Raw genomic sequence first — 18293 nt, forward strand, 5'->3', positions numbered from 1 at the left:
TTGCAGAGCAAAGAGCTCCGGCCGGGGACGCGCAGCGTGGGGACCAGGGCTGTGGCCGTTTCCATGGGGCACCTGGCCTCTGTCTTTGTGCCTGGACCCAGCAGGAAGAAGGAGCGTTGGCAGGGGTGCCCCGCGCTGCCCGCTGCCACTGCGGGCTCAGGCCTGCCTGAGTCAGGGTTAATAGTGAGGGGCTATTCTGAGGGGGTGCCGAGTGTGCGTGGTAATCCTGACTTCAAAGGATGAAGCTGAGGCCAGCCCGAGGAGCGGCTGGGCCACGGTAGCCATGTTTGTTGTGGGCAAATGGTGGTTGTTTTCCCAAGGCATCAACCAATTGAAGCACAGAGATCTGCATATCATTTGGGCGCCGCAGCTGAGTGCAGCCGGGTACGGAGCTGTGCCTTGCAGGACGGGCTGACCAGAGAGCACGTCCTGTCCAGGCCCCGCGGCTGTGCGCGGGAATTGCAGGGGCACGTGCCACCCCCAGACCGGGCGTTTCAAGAGGCAGCAGTTTTCCTGCAAACTGTGTATATGCCATAAATAAATACGTGTGTGTATATGTTTGTTGTTACGTTACCGTCCTGGAGCAGTTGGGACCCCTGGGCAGCAAGCATCTTTCTAGCGCGGGAGAAAGAAAGGGCAGCAAATGGCGTGGAAATGCATAGCAAATTGGGATGCAATACACAGCAGGGCTGTGTGACCCCAGCCCCGGGGAGGGGGGCCGGTGCGGAATGAATTACGTGGGGATGGCAGGGCGGGGGGGATGCCGTGCTCGGCGGAGCAGGGATCTCGGCTGAGCCCAGCCGCGCATCAGGCAGCGGCTGCGTCCGCCGGCACAAGCCAGTGCCGGGTTTGCCAGCAAGGCCAGGCAGGGCTTTGTCCGTCGTGTAAGCGTTTGGTGGAAATGTTGCACGGTGAAAGCGCACAAGGTGCGAGAAGGAACGGGAAGGGCTGGGAAAGACGCAAAGAAGGACGTGCGAAATTTGTCAGTGTCTTCTAGATTGCGGGGTTTGCTTGGGGAGACTGTTCCTGGGCTGGGGTCAGCAGTCAGCTTAGGCTGCCCCAGCTCCACGTGTCTGTGGGGTTAAAGCTTCTCACACCCATGGGGCGAAGGGTCTGCCTCACCTGCCTGGCCCGGGACTCCGAGGCATCCGTCGTTCCAGGGCTGTATTGTCAGAGTGGAGGAAAGGACTAGAAGGTTTAAGTAAGCGCGTGACATGAATCTCCAGGCACCGCTCGGAGCAAAGCGGCGTGTTCTGGTGCAGCCAGAGCTGCCGTGGGTGCCGAGTGCTGGGGAGCACCCCGGGCTCCGCGGCTGCCAGAGGGGGGTGCCGGGCCTGCGCCGCTGGGAGCTGCAGCTCGGTCCTGCCCGTGGGAGCCGCCGAGGTCTTTCACGCCGAGACCTCGCGGCAGTTCACGGCCCCGGGGCCGGGCACCGCGAGTCTGACAGCCCACGAGCTGCCCCCGCGGGTCTTTATCACGAGCCGCCCGCGCCGCGCCGGTGCCGGGCTCTCCCGGGGGGCGCGGCTCGGGAGCCACCGCCCGCCGGCTGCCGGTACTGCACCGGGCCATGCGGCGTGGGGCCACGCGGGACCGGCGGCGTGGGGCCGGGCAGCGGGAGCAAAGGCCGGTCCCGGGGGCAAATCACGATTTAGGCAAACGCGTGGGCGCCCAGGGGAGAGGGGAGGGGGGCACAGGGAGAGGGTCTGGGGGGGACTGGGGGGAAGCAGGGCCGGGTCTCTGGCCAGGGAGAGGGATCCTCCCGCTTCCTGCGGTGCTCAGAGACACAAAGTTCGGCGGATGCTCTGTGCGGTAAATACGGTCGGGTTAAAGAAGCACCGCGTTCAGTGCTTTCTTTATTCTTTCCCTTGCCTCTGAGTGAAAGTAGCTGCTGCAGGGTATGTCTGACGGCAAACCGTAGGAATTCAGGGGCAGTGGAAATCTTCCTAGCAGGGATATCGCAGGGTTCAGGCTTCAGTCAGAACGGCATCTCCCTCACTCGGCATTTTTCTGACAGAGCCCCCGTCTCACCGGAGCACTGCCTGTTGAATCAGGAGCTAAATTCCTGTTCACACCTCAGGCAAAAATCCGCTGTTAGGTAAGGATTCCCATGCTCCCCCAGGAGGCTGGTCACTATAAACTCCGTGTTGCCTGTGTGGGTCTGGGAACCGGACTGGGACCAGCCCTATGAGCACCCTGCTCTGTACCTGCCTCAGGCGACCGCCGGGCACGCTGGGGACAGCGGCACGGGGGCGTGCGGAGCCTGGCAGTGTTCACTTATGAGCTCTGCGGGCTCTGACTGCCGGGATCTCAGGGATACCAGCTTCACAGCCAAGCTGGCTGCCTCTGTAAAACGGGCACAGTTGCGCCGACCTGTGCGGAAAGTCCCAAGGTCGCCAGCAGGGTCACGGGGAAAGCTACTATATGCTATTGTTATCAATATTATTTTAAGCAATATTTGCAGCACTGGCCTGTGTGTTCCCCTTTCGGAGCCTCCACGTTGTTTGCCGCCGGGCTGTTTGCGCTGCATGCTGCCGGCCTGACCCCCACCTCCAGCACGGTTTCAAGCCAAACATTTTCTTCCTGTTTTTCCGAGTGGAGCGTGCGTCTCTTGTTTCATCTCGCTGGGTGATGCAGGGAAGGCAGCGCGAGCAGGTCTCTATGGCAACAGATGTTTATCGAGCCCCTGAGATGAGGCACAGGGTTGGGGAGAGGCACTACAGCATCTGGGATGGGGACCGGGGCAGCCACCATGCTAATGCCCCACTGGAAGGGCAGAGACCGGGGCTGCAGGATGGGGCATGTCCTGCTCCCTGTCCCCTAAGTCCCAGCCTGGCTGAGGGATCCTGGGCTGTTTCCTGCAGAGAGAAGTTTGGCTTTGTGTGAGGGCCTTTCGCACCCAGGGTGCACCAGCCCCACTGCGGAGCGGGTCCCAGACGGGTGACACAAGCTGGCACAGGCTCTGCATGGCCCTGGGCTCGGGAACTGGGGGCTGGGGGTTTGCTTTGAGGTGGCGGGTCCTGGCCATGTCGCTGCCACATTCTGTGCCTCTCCAGAAGACATCACGGATTAATGCCCCCTCCCAGGGACCCCAGGAGCTGGTTCAGGGCTGCAGATGGGTTAAGTCTCATGAGGGCTGCTACAGTAGCGCAGCCAGGGCCCATCCTGCCTGCGGGTCTTGCGCTCAGGGGCATATAGGTGGTATTTCCCATTTTTGTGACAGCCATAGGGGACAGAAAATTTTGGTCAGAGGAGTAGAATGGTGCTCAGGGCACTCAAAGCTCTCAGGACAGGGGCTGGAAACACTGACTGACTTTGGGATCCCCCTGAGGCTCCCAGGCCGGGTGGCTGCCTTTGCCAGAGCAGAGCTGGTCCTCCCAACACCGCTGCTGCAGAAAGGCGCTGGGCCTCACTGTCTCCTCAGTGTGTCAAGGCTCTCCACTCTGTGCCAGAGCCCAGCACCATTTACAGGAGGCTCCTGGCGCACTCAGAGCTTCGATATGCTTTTAATTGCTTTAGGTGCTCAAGAGGTATTAACCGTCTCTACTCCAAACCAAGTTGGAGTTGTTCTGCCTCGAGCAGACAGGGAAGTTGGGGTAACCTTGTCAAGGTCAGACTGTACATCAGTGCCAGCTTCCACAGCGGTGCATCCCAGTGTGCACCCCAAAGCTCAGGAGAGGCATCTCCCCCCTGGAACTCAGTCATTCTGGAGGAACGTGGGTCAGTAATCTGGGGAGGTTTTCAGAACTCTGTACAATTCTCTGAGACCGGGACTGGTTGTCTTCATGAGACATGTCCTTCCTCATCTCCAAACGTTTCTGGTAGAGCTGCCTGGAACTCAGAGGCTGCCAAGACAGGAGAGCACAGCCCTGCTGTTACTTACTTGATGTATATGCAGCCTGCGGATGTCGGCTGGGGCACGCAGTGCTGGAAGTGCCAGGAAGTTAGACTGAGAATTACCTGTCCTGATGGGTCTCCAGGCACATACGCCCAGTGAAGACAAGCAACAGACTTACGTCCTTATTTCTCTTGCAGCCACGCATGGGCCCAAGCAATGAAGTGTTCACCCCCCAGACGCTCACACAGCTGCTCTCCAGCCCAGACCCAGCCGCACACAGAGGCTGGAGAGCAGAGGGAGGTTAGGCAGCGGCAGGCAGGAGGCTGGAGAGACGTCCAGCCCTTCCTTCTAGCCCCGCAAATGCCCTGGGTGGTGCCAGTGCCGACCCGGGCAGTAAAAATTCGGAGTCCCTCTGCCTGAGGTGCGAAGGGCCTGCTGTGCCCCGTGGGGAGCGGCTGGTGGGCAACGTGCAGCACGGACGGACAAAACCCAGAGAGGGACCAAGAGCAACCGGGGCACGTGCCTGTCTGGAGAAGAGCACTTCCAGGGGGATTTCGGGGTGTCCTCAGAGTCAGTTACCTCTGCCGGGGGGTTAGTGTATTCCTCCCCAGCATCCCAGAACGAGAGCAATCCCCAGCGCCAGCTTCTTGGCAGGAGGCAGAGGAGCACTTGAACCTGCAATGCCAGAGGAGGAGCTCAGCGCCAGGCCGGGCCCGCGCGCCGCGCGGGCGAGCGGCAGCCCCGGCCCCGGGCCGGCTGCGGCAGAGGGAGCTTGTGCGGGGACCCGGGCTCAGCCGCCCGCCCTGCCCTCCCCGACGCTTTGCTGCCCCCGCGCTCTGCGCGGCCCGGGGGCTGCGCGCTGCGGGGGGGCACGGCGGCGGGGGGCCCGGGGCCGGTGCGCTGCAGCCGCCGGGAGCGCGGCGGAGGGGGCGCGGGCGGCGGCCGCCAGATGTCGCTGTTCCCGCGGGAATCCCGGTGCCCGCAGCCCGGCGGAGCGCGGCCGGTGCCCCGCACCCGCGCGGCCGCTGTCCCGCACCCACGCGGCCGGTGCCCCGCACTCACGGAGCATGGGCTTCATGGCCTCCAGGGAGCCGTCGTGGGGCTCGGGGGTGATGCCCAGCAGCTCGCAGAGGAGGGCGTAGACATTGACGCTCTCGAAGGGCTCGACCACCAGCCCCTGCTTGAAGGCCGGTCCCACGGCGCGGAAGATGGTCTTCATGTTTATGGCCTCGTTGTCAAAACCGTGCTCCCCTTTGTTGAACTGGACCTTGTATCTCTGAGCGGGGGAGAGGCTGTGAGTGCCCAAACCCAACAGCCCCTCAAAGCGTGGCCCCGGGAGGCGGCAGGCGCCGACGCAGCAGCACTGCTGGCTGTCCCCACCTCTCCTGCACGGGGCTCTCGCATGCCATGTTCTGCGGCCGCAGGGTTCAACACTTTAGTTTCTCTGGGTTTTTGAAGTTGATCTAATAATGTTAAACTTTGCAGAAGGTGGAGGGTGCTGCCCAGACACAGGTCTCAAGCACTTGCGTCTTGCAAGTTCCCTCCCTAAATGTAAGCACATCTGCATTTTGTTTTACTGGGGAGCTTCACAATGGGAAGCTGGCTGCTGGCCTTGACTTTGGGCCTTCCCTTAATGCCCGGCTAGGAGAGGATCCTGCAACCGATATTCTGTGCCCATGCAAGTCCTGCTCCAAGACTTCTGGACCTTTTATTTTCTGAACAGCAGAGAAGGTCATTACACAAAGAGCCGGAATTTCCACCTGTTTGTAAAGAGGCTAATCAACAAGAAGGTGTAAAGCTGGGTAGGTACCGGGGTGCTATGAGAAGGAAAGGAGGAGAGAGGCAGAGCCCCGAAAGACAGTAAGATATGTCTGTGCATATATCTTACCCCATGGATCACGTATCCTGGATCGCTGTACAACAGCAGCGGGGTGATCCGGGGGTGGTTGGCGTAATGGAATCTCCTCGGAAAGTCTGCTTTCTTGTACACGTGTAAGTTTGGGTGGGCATTTTTCAGGACTGAATACACATGCTCTAATTTTCCTTCTTTTGGTACCAGTAGTCCATTTGGTCCATAATCTAAGAGTTCGAACTGGATATCTTTGAATGTGAAGTTCTGTACTGTCTGGATGTGAATCTCGTTGGTCTTTATGACAGTCTCCATGCCGTGGTCAGACGTGATGATGAGGTTGAGGCTTGATTCCAGGCCACTTTCCCGGATGCGCTGCCTCAGGTAACCGATGGTTCTGTCTACCTGCTTGATCATGTTTTTCCTCTGCATGGATTCCGGGCCGTACTTGTGTCCTGCTGAGTCTGGCTCACCGAAGTAGAGGGCGATGAAGTCGAGGCTGTTCACCGTGAACCATTCCATGACGGTGTCAATGTTCTCTCTCCAGTGGGTTTCGTTGCTGTAGTTGAAAAGGAAGGGCTCCACCAACTTCATGTTCACTTCTTCCCCTTGATATTTTGCTCTTCCTCCGGGGAAATAGATAGAGCCTGTCTTTAAACCCTGTTAGTGGAGACATTGCATAAACTCACCTGAACTTGCCCTGCAGCATCTCTCCATCTGTCACTGCAACCACCTACTAATGCGGTTAGTTCATTCAGCCCCTTAATGTCTACCTCTGCCTCTAATGAGGTTTTCTTGCTCATTGCCAATTAAAAGTGATTAATTGAAAGCACTGCTCTTCCCAGAACCGCCTGCATACTGGTTTTCTCACTGCGTTAGTAACACTAGTTATAACTCTGGAAGCAGTGACCCATTGCACAGTCACAGACCTGCACAGACCCTTGCACAGACCCTCTGTCTCTTGACCGTCAAGACATTAAGGTGTGTTTTACTCCAATCATATAAGCACTCACCCTGGTGTCAATGGGGCTAATTTGGCAGGTAAATACAGGCAAAAGTACATGTCTTGGGCCAGGTCTCAGGTCCTGTCCCAAAGCCAGGTTCAAAGCCTACTGGGGTCTAGGAAAGCCTTGCTGCAGTACCGGTGAAGAGGGGAGCAGCCCCTGACGCTGCCACCCAATGGTTCTGGGTGAGGCTGCGGAAAAAACAAGGTTTGTGCCTTGGAGTGTGTGAAACCCCTGGGCTCCTGATGTTCCCGAAGGAGCCGGCTGAGGTTCCTTCAAAGAGGAAAAGGGTAACCTGTTTTATTAATGTCTTAATAAGGCTGAAATGCATCTATTATTTTTTGCTATTTTTAATAGAATGATCATAATTATTCCTGCCAGTGTCTGGGGATTTCATTTTCTTGCTGGTCTAATTAGCCTGTCGTTTGCAGTGAGGATGTTAGCTCATGGCCACTAGAGATCGTGGCTTGCCTGTAGCTTTCGCTACGCGATTGCAGGCAGGATCCGTCTGTGCAGGGTCTGTGCGTGAGAGGAGGCTGCCGCACTCGCCTGTCTCTGAGCGGTGATCCAGATGGGCAGGCTGCCGTTGTCCCACCAGCTGTCCACGGCTTGCGTGCTGTGGTAGGGCAGCTTCTGACCCGTGCTGGTGTTGAAGCACATGTTGTGAATCACCCCGTGGTTCTCCAGGTACCTCCCTGCCAGGAGAGATGGAAGAGGCGGGGGTGAGCCAGGCTGCGGCTGGAGGGGGGGTCTCGCCCCTGTGCCGGGCAACAGGCAAGCTCCGGGTCAGTGAGGAGCTTCTGCCTCTCGTACGCCCTCCCAGCTCTCCCTCTGCCTCCGCTTTGCCTCCTTCCTCCCCTGCCTCGTGCAAAGTGGCGTTCCTAGGGCAGGGAAAGAGAGTCCGGGGGGATGCCTGCTCCTCACGCGGGTGGGCTGATCCCAGGCGGATGTCACCCGGACCCCGAGCCGGGGGACCCTCGTCCCTGGAGGTGCCGGTGCCACCTGCAAGTGCTCCCGCCCTTCTCGGCGCAGGCGGGGTTCACCGTTATCCTGCATTTAACTAATTGCTTTGGTGTTTCGCTTTCTCTGTTGTTCACAACTGGTGAGGTCAGCATGCAGCAGAAATTCCCATTAGAAATGAAGGGCTTGCACTTTGTACTATTACATTTCATGCTGGTTTTATTATTCTGGTCCTGAAGACTGCACAGTTACTTCTGCACGATATCCCCTTCCTCCCTCGTATTGACAATGCCTCCCTGCCTTTTCTCATCAGCAGATTTCATTAGCATGTTCCACTCTTTTATGCCAGGTTATTAATGAAAATCTTAAATAAGATTGGCTCCAAAATCGCTTCTCCAGGAATTCCCCTGTTGCTCTCCCTCCAGCCTGACAATCTCCTCTCAGCATCACCTGCCGTCCTCTTCCCTGTAGCCCGTTACTTCCCCACGTTAGAGACTTTGTACTAATCTTCATCTTCTCCATCTTAACTAATGATTTCCCGTGTGGCGCTGTATCAAATACATTCCCGAAGTCCAGAAAGATTAAATTTTTAGTGCATTCCCTTGTCTAAAAGAATCATTTATCTTATCAAAGGAGGCTATCGGGTTGGTCTGGTGCTGTTTACCTTTGATTAATACAGGTTCAGTTCTATCCCTCTTTGCAGCTCTTGCCTTGTCACTTGCTGACTGGCGAATCTAGATTAGGAGAATATTGTACGGAATACTATTTTGCTCGTGCCTTTGTAATTATATTTGTGTGTTTGCGATGTTGTGTTGTGCTCAAATACGTACACAGATTAGAGGCTATTAATATTTGGCACCTATAATATAAATAATGCAGGTATGCTAATAAAAACAAAGGGGAGACACTGTAGTGAGGCACTAATTTGCACCAGAGCTTAACAGTAGTAAATAAAGTAAATGAAGTCTTAGGCCATGTGAACTGTACTTTAATCTTTGTTTTGTGACCCTGGTAGATAGGGAGGTATAAAGAAACTTTAACTACAGGCTATCCTGTAACAAAAGAGAAGGAAACGTCTCAAGACACAGACAAAAAGGGTGCCTGGAGGCTGCCAGAGCGAACCGGGAGAAGAGAAGACCCCAGACTCTGCAAACAGGGTTGGATGAGCAGAAGTGCCATCGGGAAATCAGACGACCTATAGAGACTATACATGCGGTAACAACGGAGAGCCACCCAGCTCGAGCTGCAGGTCGCACGCATGAGAAATGAATATATACAAAAGAGTTGATCTGATCTGTTATTAAAGCGGAACTTAGGGAAGAGCCCTGCTGGGGTCCCCTCCCCATAATTCCTACCAGGGTCTAGGTGGCGGCTGCATAATTCCTACGACATCTGGTGCTATTTACCTTTGATAAATACAGGTTCAGTTCTATCACTTTCTGCAACTATTGCCTCATCTGTCACTGTATTTCCAAACTACAGCTATCCTAAAGCTCAGCATGCTGCTGAGGCTGGATTGCTGCCTGACTCAGTGTCCTTCACTGATGCATAAGCTTTAAATTCGCCCGTCCCCAGCCTGCACCCTGTGCTGCTCTGTCTGGCTCGTGCCGGTGGGGACTCACCAGTCAGCAGCGTGAAGTGGCACGGGCTGGTGATGGTGATAAAGGCAGGAGTCATGTACCGTGCCTTCACCCCCTCTGCAGCCATAGCGTCAAGGTTGGGGGTGTCCACGTCCTGGTCGTAGTTCCACCGAAAGCCATCAAAGGACACCAGGAGGACTTTGCTGCGGCCAGATACCTGCTGCACGGGGATGCATCTTGCTAAAGAGAGTGCAGCAAATAGGAACCCCAGTGAAGTGAACATCTTCATGCCCTTGAACTGGAATAGCCCAGACATCCAGAGAGCTCACATTAATACATGCGGGATGGGACTAAGTTCAGTTCTTATCTAATCTTGCAGTTGCTGATCAGGTGCATGACTTCAGCCAGCACTTCATATCAGAATGAGCCCCTCTGTTTTTTGTCTAGATGAAGCAGATTAGCTTATATTTCCTTCTGGGTCTAACACCAAATCTGCCTTCTCCATCAGTGGCGTCGGGTGCTATTTTAGTACACACAAATAGGAAGAATTGCTCACGTGGCAGGAGGCTGCCTTAGGCAGGCAGCACGTGCGAAACCACCGCCTCCCCACCGTCCTGTGCCCCAGCCACCATCCTTCACCCCGTGCTGGTTCCCCGCAGCCCACTGCTGTCTCCTTTCCACACTTTTGGCTTTTGGTGCCCTGCTCTTCGGTCAGCAGTTCAGCCTCAAAAGGCAGCTCTGCCCCCTCCCAGGGCTGCTCGTCCACCTCAAGAGGGGTGCTCAGAGGCTCTGAAAGGAGCCTGGATTTACCCAAGGTCCTCAAGTGTGGCTTTGTGGAGCTACGTGCTGGGGAAGGAGGCTCTTTCCTGGATCCTGGCCATGCCAGCAGCCCCCAGTGATGCTCCAGAGGGTGAGCCTGCCTCTGAAGCCTCTGTGTCCCATCAGCCCCGCTCCCGCTGCTCAGGCTCTGCTGCTCGCCACGTGTGACCCTCATCCGCTCGTGCACTGCTGAGATTTGTCATATCAGCATCCCATTTTATCAATATCTGCTGGTTTTATGACTTCTCTGGGGTTTAATCATTGCTGACAATTCATTTCTCAGCAAAACTGAGTTTAAGGCTTTTGTAGACTTATGTAACGGAGGTTGACTTGGTTCCCCAGGGTCTGAACTCAACCTTCGTGTCTTTGCTGATCTCCCTCTGCCTGCTCAGGTTCTGGATTTATGCCTTGGTGCTTTGCTTCCTAATTGCCCAGCCATCCCCCTCCCTCGCCAACAGAGCCGTCTCCGCCGGTTTCCCCAGCCCTGCCTGGGGTCATTCCTCGGCATTTCTCCCCCAAGGGTGAGCTGGGCAGCTAAGTCTCACGCGCCTGCCATGGCTCATCCTTCCTGACCCATGGCAGTCTCTTTGTAGACCTGAGCGTCCCCGAGTATTCCATATGGACCGATTCCTCAGGCTGCATCGATGTCTCAGTTGTCTCTTCCCCTGTGCTTGTGTTTCCCGGGTGTGACATGGGATAATCGTGCAAGGACATGGCGAGAGGCTCAAGCGGTCCCCGCAGGGAGCTCACAGCCGACACAAGCCAGGAGCGCAGCCTTGGGCGCTTCATTTGCGGGCAGGGGACACAAGCCCAAGCTGCGGTGGGATGGAGCCTGCTCTGAGCCCCAGGCCAACCCCTCCTGAGGGCCCGTGGTGGGTGTTGGTCTGACGGCAGCCCGAGGGGAAACCCCTCTGCCAGGAGCGGGGCTCAGAGCCTGCTGCGGGAGGAGGCGTGCGACCTGCTGGGAGCCAGAGCTCTTTGCTGGACACTGCGAAGCCGGAGGCTGCTGGTGTGACTGGGGTATCTGTGTACCCTGGGTTTGGCCAGGCTGGAGCAGAGCGGTCGTTCTGCTGGGGTCCCGTCTGTCTGTTCCAGTAGCTGCCCTGTGTCCGGAGGGGTGAGAGCACCGGGAGAGCAGCTGCTGGCCAGGCAACTGCTGTGCCAGCCTTGGCATTGCGGTTCACTCAAGGAACTATTTTATTGTCAGCATTTGCTGCCCTGGGTCTGATATTGTCCTTTCAGTGAGGACAGAGGGACCTGGCAGGCACTGAGGGTTTAAAGGGCTCATATGATAAAGATGTTATCGCTTACCAAGCTCAGGGAAAGTCCTAAATATTCAGCATGTTGTTCTGAGGTGGGTCAGTAAGTCCCTGTGCCATTGCCAACAGCTCAAGGGAAGGTCTCGATAAGTTATCCTGTTCATCAGCTCTGCTGGGAGGGAAGAGTCTAGAGCCAAGGAAGCACTGCTCTAATCTCGGAGGAATGTTTAATAACAGGAGTGTCTTGAGGCACGTTTTGATATTCGGTATCTGAGGAGCATGAGGCACAGATAAAGAACATTACCTTTGGCCACCCTGCCTGGGGACACTGTTGGTCTCCAGTTAAAGGGCTGATGCAGTTGATCTTGCACCAACAGCACCCCAGGCGCTTATCCTTCGAGCAGATGTGTCCGAGGGGCTGTGGCTGCTCTGGGGCCACCACCCTCCGGATCACAGGCCCCTTGCTGATGGCACTGATTCGGCATATTTGGAAGCAATCATGAGAACATGCAACGAGCTGTGCTCTGACGGTTGCAAGTCATCAGCCCAACGCCTAATTGAGGAAGATGGTCCCTGCAAAGGCATATTGGGGCCAAGACTGTCGTTCCCACACTTATGTACCAATGAACTCAGTGAAAACCGGTGAAGGGGCTAGAAAACAGAAATCAGGAGCACAGAGAAGTCATCCGCCAGTGGAACTGCCCTGTTTGTCTGAAACATGGCACTCGGGCACCCAGCCTGTTTCCAGCTTTTGTGAAAAGCAACGTGCTGAGCACCCCCAGGGCAAAATCGCAGCTTCCCTGCGGCATGCAAACGCACATGGACGGTGCTGGGCAGCTGCCGGGGGTCTGTGCTGGGGGGAGCAGTTTGGGCAGGCAGGCAGGGGTCGGGCAGTTTTCCTTCTTTATTTTTTATTTTTAAATGGAAAATCATACTGCAAATTTCTCAGGGGTGCCACTTGAATTTCAGTCAGGAATGCCAGGCTTTGTCCCACATGAGCGGTCACTCAGCTCCGTGGGGATCCGTTACCAGCACAGCCTGAGCTGCTGCCTGGCGATGGGGCTGACGAGCTGGGCGACGCCTGGGCAGGGCTCCACAGGTGAGACTGGCTGGCTGGAGGGGGGGCGATTGGGGGACACTTTATAAAAACCCTCCACGCCCCTAAGAGCCCTTTTGGTGCTGCTCTGCCTGAGCACAGGGGGAGGAAGAGCTGGGAAGTGGAAGGATGGCAGAGACGCGATTCTGAGCCACCGCGGAAGAGGTAGGATGCGTGCGGGGTCTCTGGGTGGGCAGGCGGCCGCTTTGCTGGGAGAAAGGCTGAGCTGCAGCTGAGCTGAGCCCCCTCCCAGCGCTTACTGGGGTGTTGGAGGGCAGGGTCGCTGCGGGCTGGAAATGGTGCTCTTGGACACTAACACTGAGGATGAGCTGATGGAAAGCAAGTAGGTATTTTTCTTTTGCTTGCCTTGCTGTCCTGGCTGGAGTAGCTCCAGCTCTGCCTGGAGCAGATCAGTTGCACCATCCTGATGGTTAAGGCATTGCATATGCAGCCTGTTGGAGAGAGGGTGAAGGAAGGGAAAAGGGGAGAAGGTGGCCAGGAGAGTGAGGAGAGAATTGGACAAAGCAGCCGGAGATGCCCTGGTTTGGTCTTTACACTAAGCCTGTCTCCTTCATCAGTCTGGTGCAGCTCAGGCACACAGGGTAAACGTCTGCAGTGCTCCTCTTGGCTCCCAGCACACGCTTGCTAAGCTCGTTAGTGTCATTGAAATATCTAGTGCCAGGACCTTGTGGTTAAAGTTGTAATGCTGTGCTGGTGAGCAAAACCAGGAGGAACTCTGCAGCTGAGTGGGTCTGGAGTGACTGTGAGGGGAAGAACATGGAGCTGCCGAGTGTTGGATGGAGCTGGGGAAGGAAGGTGCTGGGGAATGGATGCACCTGGGACAGGCGGGTGGAGTTGATGGGTGTGGAGCAGACCCTGTTCTGCTTGCTGGAGGGTGTAGCTGAGGGCAGCTCTTGGGGAGGAGGCTGTGCCTGAGCAGAGCAGAGACCTGCTTTTGCTCCCTCCCGCTGCCATCGGGGAGAGCCACTGCTGTCTGTGGGTGTTCAAGCTGCCTTTCCCCAGGCACGGCCGAGGAGCTGGGGCGCAGGTGAAGAAAGCGCTGATGCAGGTGACGAAAGCCAGGAGCAGGGCAGCAGCGAGTGCGTGAAATCAAAAGCCAGGAGCAGCCCCGGGCTTGGCCTGACCGCAGGCAGGAGCAGGGAGGAGGGTGCTCGGGCCGAGCAGCTCGTAAGGGCTGAGGGAGACGCAAGGAGGCTGGAAAAGGGGCCGTGGCTGCCGCAGGGGAGCTCCTCAGGCCGCGGTACCGGGAGGCAGGAGCCCGGGTCTCACGCTGTGGTACCACCGGGAGCCCCAGGGCTGCGGGAGCTGTGGTCTGCGGTCACCGCAGCTCTGACCGCCGAGCTGGACCCACGTCCCGGGGGGCTGAAAGAGCGTGGCGGTGGCTGCGGGGGTTCCCCGCACGGCACCATTCTCCGCGCCCGCCGTGGGGCCCGGGGGGCTCTTCCCGGGCCCCCCGCAGCGGCGCGGGCGTGCGCCGGGCCCGGCCGCCAGGCGGCGCTGTTCCGCCGGCGGAGCGCGGTGGGGGAGCGGGGCGGGCCCCGGCCGGGGGTCCCCGCCCGGGAGCGCGGGCGGGGAGGGGTGGGGAGGGGGGGCCTCCCCGGCCGGTGTCTGCCCGATTTTCTGTCCGCAGCCGGGAGGGGCCGTTTGCCGCCCGCCCCCGCTGGGGGAGGCCGCGGCGGCTCCCGCGGAAGCTGTGGGAGGGAGGGAGACGTGCGGAGGCGGCTGAGCGGGTCAGCTCTGCCCGCGGTCCGTGCTCGGGCCTGAGCAGGCCAGCCGTCCCCGTCGGGCCGCAGGGTCTGGGAAGGGGGACAGTGGCAGGAGCGCCTCTTGCACAGCCCACGGCGACAGGATCCAGGGATGTGTAGGGATGGAGCACGTGTCCTGCGCTCCAGGAGGGCCAGGAGCAGCCTCCTGGGGTCAGAGCTGTGATTTCAGCTCTGGTGGGAGAAGGGAGCCCCCCACCCGGGAGTGACCTCGGGGGACAGCCGCTTTTCTCCCGCTCTTCACAGGCGTGTACAGAAGCTCTGCCTTAAGCGCAACCCCGGGCCGTAAAGCTCTTGAGACATCACTAGCTATGTGCCCGGTCCCTGAAAACTCCCCTGCATGGAGCCGAGTGCTGCTTCTCTCTGCTGGCCTGGGTCTGGTCAGGCACTGGCCTCCAGGTTTCCGCAAGTGTGGGCACGGGAGTAGCAGGGCTCAGGATGGAGGGCGACAGCCTTGGAGGAAGCAGGAAGGGAGCACAGAGCTGGAGTTCAGCGCTGGGGTTGGGCTGGCTCGAGGAGCTGGGTGTTCGACGGAGCCAGGGCAGGAGCATGGCAGGGTCTCGGCGCCAGGGCTGAGTCAGCTGCAATGCTGTCAGCGAGACCCAGAGGTTGTGCCCACTCGCTGCTGGGGCTGTCTGCCTTCCCGAGTGCTGAATTTGCTCATGGGTTGAAAATCAAGACTCTCTCCTGAGGAAGCCCCATGTGTGGTGACTCAGCCGAGTGCCGGCACCACCCGGACGGGCTCCAAGCGTGCTGGGTTGAGGGGGGCATGAGGTCATCTCTCAAGGTTGGGGCCTGGGCAAGCCCTGACTCAGCAGCAGCTCTGTTTACCTGGGGCTGGTGCAACACCTTCCTGGGAGGGTGACCTATTTGCCATTTAGTTTGCACTTCTTCCATGTGGCAGCCCTTGGGGAGCAATCCAGCACAGTGCTCAAGGTGAGGAGAGAGGCAAAGGGACGAGAGCAGTGAGGAAAACTGCTCTGCAGCCGGCTCTTCTCTGCGGAGGCAGCTGTCAGCCAGGCAGTGTGGGTGCCAGTGAGGCTTTTGCATGTCTCTTCTGCTCCGGGTGATCTCCCCAGAATGCCCATGGCCCCCTGCACCCTTCTGGGCTGGGTCCCACAGCAAGGACCAACACCTGAAGTTCACTGCAGTCTTTGGTCCAAAGGAGAAAGGCCCATGGATAAAACTCTGCCTCTTGCTCGCCACAGCTGAGTGATGTCCCTGGCTGATGATGAGGGGGTCGAGTCCCTTCTCTTCCCTGCCAGCAGTGGTCCCATTCCCCACCCCCGCCTTATCACTGTTGCTGCATACTCTTGTCTGGTCCGGAGTCCATGGTGCTGCCTGGGGCTCAGCACTAGGCTTTTCAGCAGGCCATGGCCTGGGCTCCTCTTTCTGCTCCCTGTTGGGGGTCTGAGCCCTGAGGAGCGGAGCAGGGTCAGCCTTGTCTCATGGCTGCAGCCTGGCTCTGCTCTCCACCTGGGACCCTTCCTCTGCTGCTCAGTTAAACCCGGCATCGACCGCTCCATCAGAGCCCCGGGCTCTTTCTCAGCTTTCTTAGCTAATGCCTGTGTCTGCCTCCCATTGATCCTCAGCTGCAGAGCTCATTGATTAAGTACATTTCTTGTTACACTTAATGGTATTTTGCTCCTTTCTGTGCTTACCTTGTGCCAGATGCTCACCCTGTGCTTCTGTCTGCCAGGAGGAGAATTCCTCTGGCCAGAGAAACGTCCCTCCTCTGTGCCGGCCCTGCTCTCCTCCCTTCGGTCACCATCCCAGCCCTCTCCCTCTGCCTGACTGGCCTTCCTTCTGCTTTTCTGTCTGCCTTTTCTTCCTGGGCCACAGCAATCCCTCTGTCTTCTGTCTTCCAGTTCTTTGCCCCTTGATCCTTGCTCCCATGCCCTCCTTGCAGGTCTGATTTTTCTCCCAAGCAAAGTAAGGAGGCAGCCGCAGCTTCCAATGCTTTGAGAGGGCTGTGAGCCTCCTGGGACAACCTGTCCTGTACCCTGCCTCTGCACGGCTCCTGCTGCATCTTGCTGATGCCCCCACAGAGCTGCCGGGGACCTTGCACTAAACTCCTTGCCAAGCTGGTAGTGCCTCCCTCCCTGCTGCTTGCTGCAGCATCCCACCACCTTGCCAGAGCCCACCACACGCAGGGCTGCCCTGACTTTCTGGAGTGGTTGTACTGCCTTTCTGGGGTACCTTGGCTGTCTAGGGTGCAGCTCTTACAAGGAATGTTCTGGGTGTGTCTTACAGACTGCATAGAGCCTCTTGAGAGCATGAGGGCTCCTGCCTGATGCAGGCTTGGTCAGAGGGATGCAGGTGTCTTGCGGTTACTCCCTGGGGCTGGTACCAAGGGAAGGGTAGGAAATGGGCCAGTGCGTCGCCTGGTATCACCCACTTGGGGCAGAACCATCTCCCTGTAAGGTTCACTTTAACTTTTCTGCAGCAAAACAGTGGTGTTAATCCAGAAATGGGAACAGCCCTGCTGTGCTGACCTGCCAGCAGCCACCCAGCCGGGGCGAGAGGCATCAGCCAGGGCACTGTGTTCTCTTCTTCCTCCTCCCACAAACACCTTCATGCTCAGCATGCACTGTATGTTGCCTTGCTCTGTGCCTCACCTCCTTTCAACTCTCTTGCATGCATCATTCAAAAGCCATAACATTATTGGGCATAAAATATTTACTTAACTGAGCTTTTTGCAAATATTCTTCTCCATTATTTTTCCTCCTTTTGGGAGCAGACACTGCTTCTCCTGTGCTCTCAAATGGCTTCTCTTAAATAATACAACGAGAACATATGAACACCCAATAGCCTTTTTCTTTCTCTTGAAATACCCATAAATATAACGGTGTCACCAATCCATTGCAGCTACACCAGGACCGTGGCTCAGGAACACCCAGAAGCGCAGGCCCAGCCTGCGCAACCACCTTGCTGCTGGAAGAGGGACAGGCAGGGAAGGTGCTTAGGGAGGGAGCTTAAAGACGTGAGAAGATCTGACATGATGCAGAGTATTAATATTAATTAAGAAATGTTCCTTTCAGAAGGGACATCTGAAGCTTAGCAGAGGGAGTGCAGGACTGAGCACTCCCTGATGCCGGGCCAACTGCTCGGAACAAAATTCCTTACAGCAGCTAAATGGCTGGTCCCTGGGAGGCCAGCCTGGGGCACGGGGACGTGGAGGGGCTGCAGGCAGCGGGCTGGGCAGTCCTCAGCAGCTCTGAAAGAACAGGATAACATATTTCAGGAGCTTGAGAATGCCAGAAAGGGCCGGTGCTTTCCTCGGGAGTAGACACCTGTGCGTGGGATGGATACCCAGTGTGAGGTGCACCGTGCCCAGGCACTGGGGTCTGCTCCCTGGGCGTGGGGCCTGCCGTGGGGGTCTGGCTCCCGGCTGTGGGGTGTGCCGTGCCCACGTGGGGGTCTGGCTCCCGGCTGTGGGGTGTGCCGTGCCCACGTGGGGGTCTGGCTCCCGGCTGTGGGGTGGGCGGGGCGTGGGGCGCGTCCTGCCCGCCCGTGGGCCTGGCGGCGCCCGGCGCTGTCCGTGGTGCTGACGGCGGCGGCGCCCGAGGCTGCCGCGCGCTCCCGCCGCTACTCCCCATTGATTCGCCCCATTCTATCAATGTGTGCCCAGAGGCGTAATTTCCCTTCGGCCCCCCACGAAGGAGAGGAGGTCGCGGGGGGCAGGCGGAGCGGCCGCCCCAGCAGCCGTCCCTGCGTCCCACCATGACGGGGTGCGTGGGCTTTTTCTTCTCTCTGGTGAGGTGTAAAGTCAACTCGGGGGGAGGGAAAACCGCAAAAGGTAGGAAAAAGCCACAAAGAGAACACCACTGCAGTAAGGAAAAAAACATAAAAGGACCCGGTCCCTTATACCTGTGTCATCATCATCCTCGTGATTTGAGCCTCTGGGGTCTCACTGCCTATAAAGAAAGAAGTAGTCAAATAAAATGTGCTGGGAGGAGGACATAGGGGTGCACCTGAACTTGTGTCCCCTACCCAAGAGAGCTGGGCTAGGGAGCTGTGAGTTGAATATCCTATCTGCCTGCACCAACCTCATTTGCTGGTGGTTATCAGTAATAGCTGGAATGGTTTAAATCTAAAGCTGATCAG

At 57.6% G+C, this 18293-nt stretch overlaps 1 protein-coding gene across 1 annotated transcript in view; it reads right to left on the minus strand.

Moving 5' to 3' along the window:
- Positions 1 to 4506: 4506 nt before the first annotated feature.
- ENPP7 (ectonucleotide pyrophosphatase/phosphodiesterase 7) overlaps positions 4507 to 18293 on the minus strand; it is a gene marked incomplete at its 5' end in the record, with an annotated part of 42038 nt that continues 28251 nt past the window's right edge. The window contains 4 exons of the mRNA XM_082008295.1: positions 4507 to 5111; positions 5724 to 6344; positions 7238 to 7383; positions 9271 to 9468. Of these exons, the coding sequence (XP_081864421.1) occupies positions 4626 to 5111; positions 5724 to 6344; positions 7238 to 7383; positions 9271 to 9468 (1451 nt within the window). The 3' untranslated portion in view covers positions 4507 to 4625. The remainder of the gene's footprint in view (positions 5112 to 5723; positions 6345 to 7237; positions 7384 to 9270; positions 9469 to 18293) is intronic.

Source organism: Phaethon aethereus (assembly GCF_964289735.1).
Source record: "Phaethon aethereus genome assembly, chromosome: 18".
Classification (NCBI taxonomy): Eukaryota; Metazoa; Chordata; class Aves; order Phaethontiformes; family Phaethontidae; genus Phaethon; species Phaethon aethereus.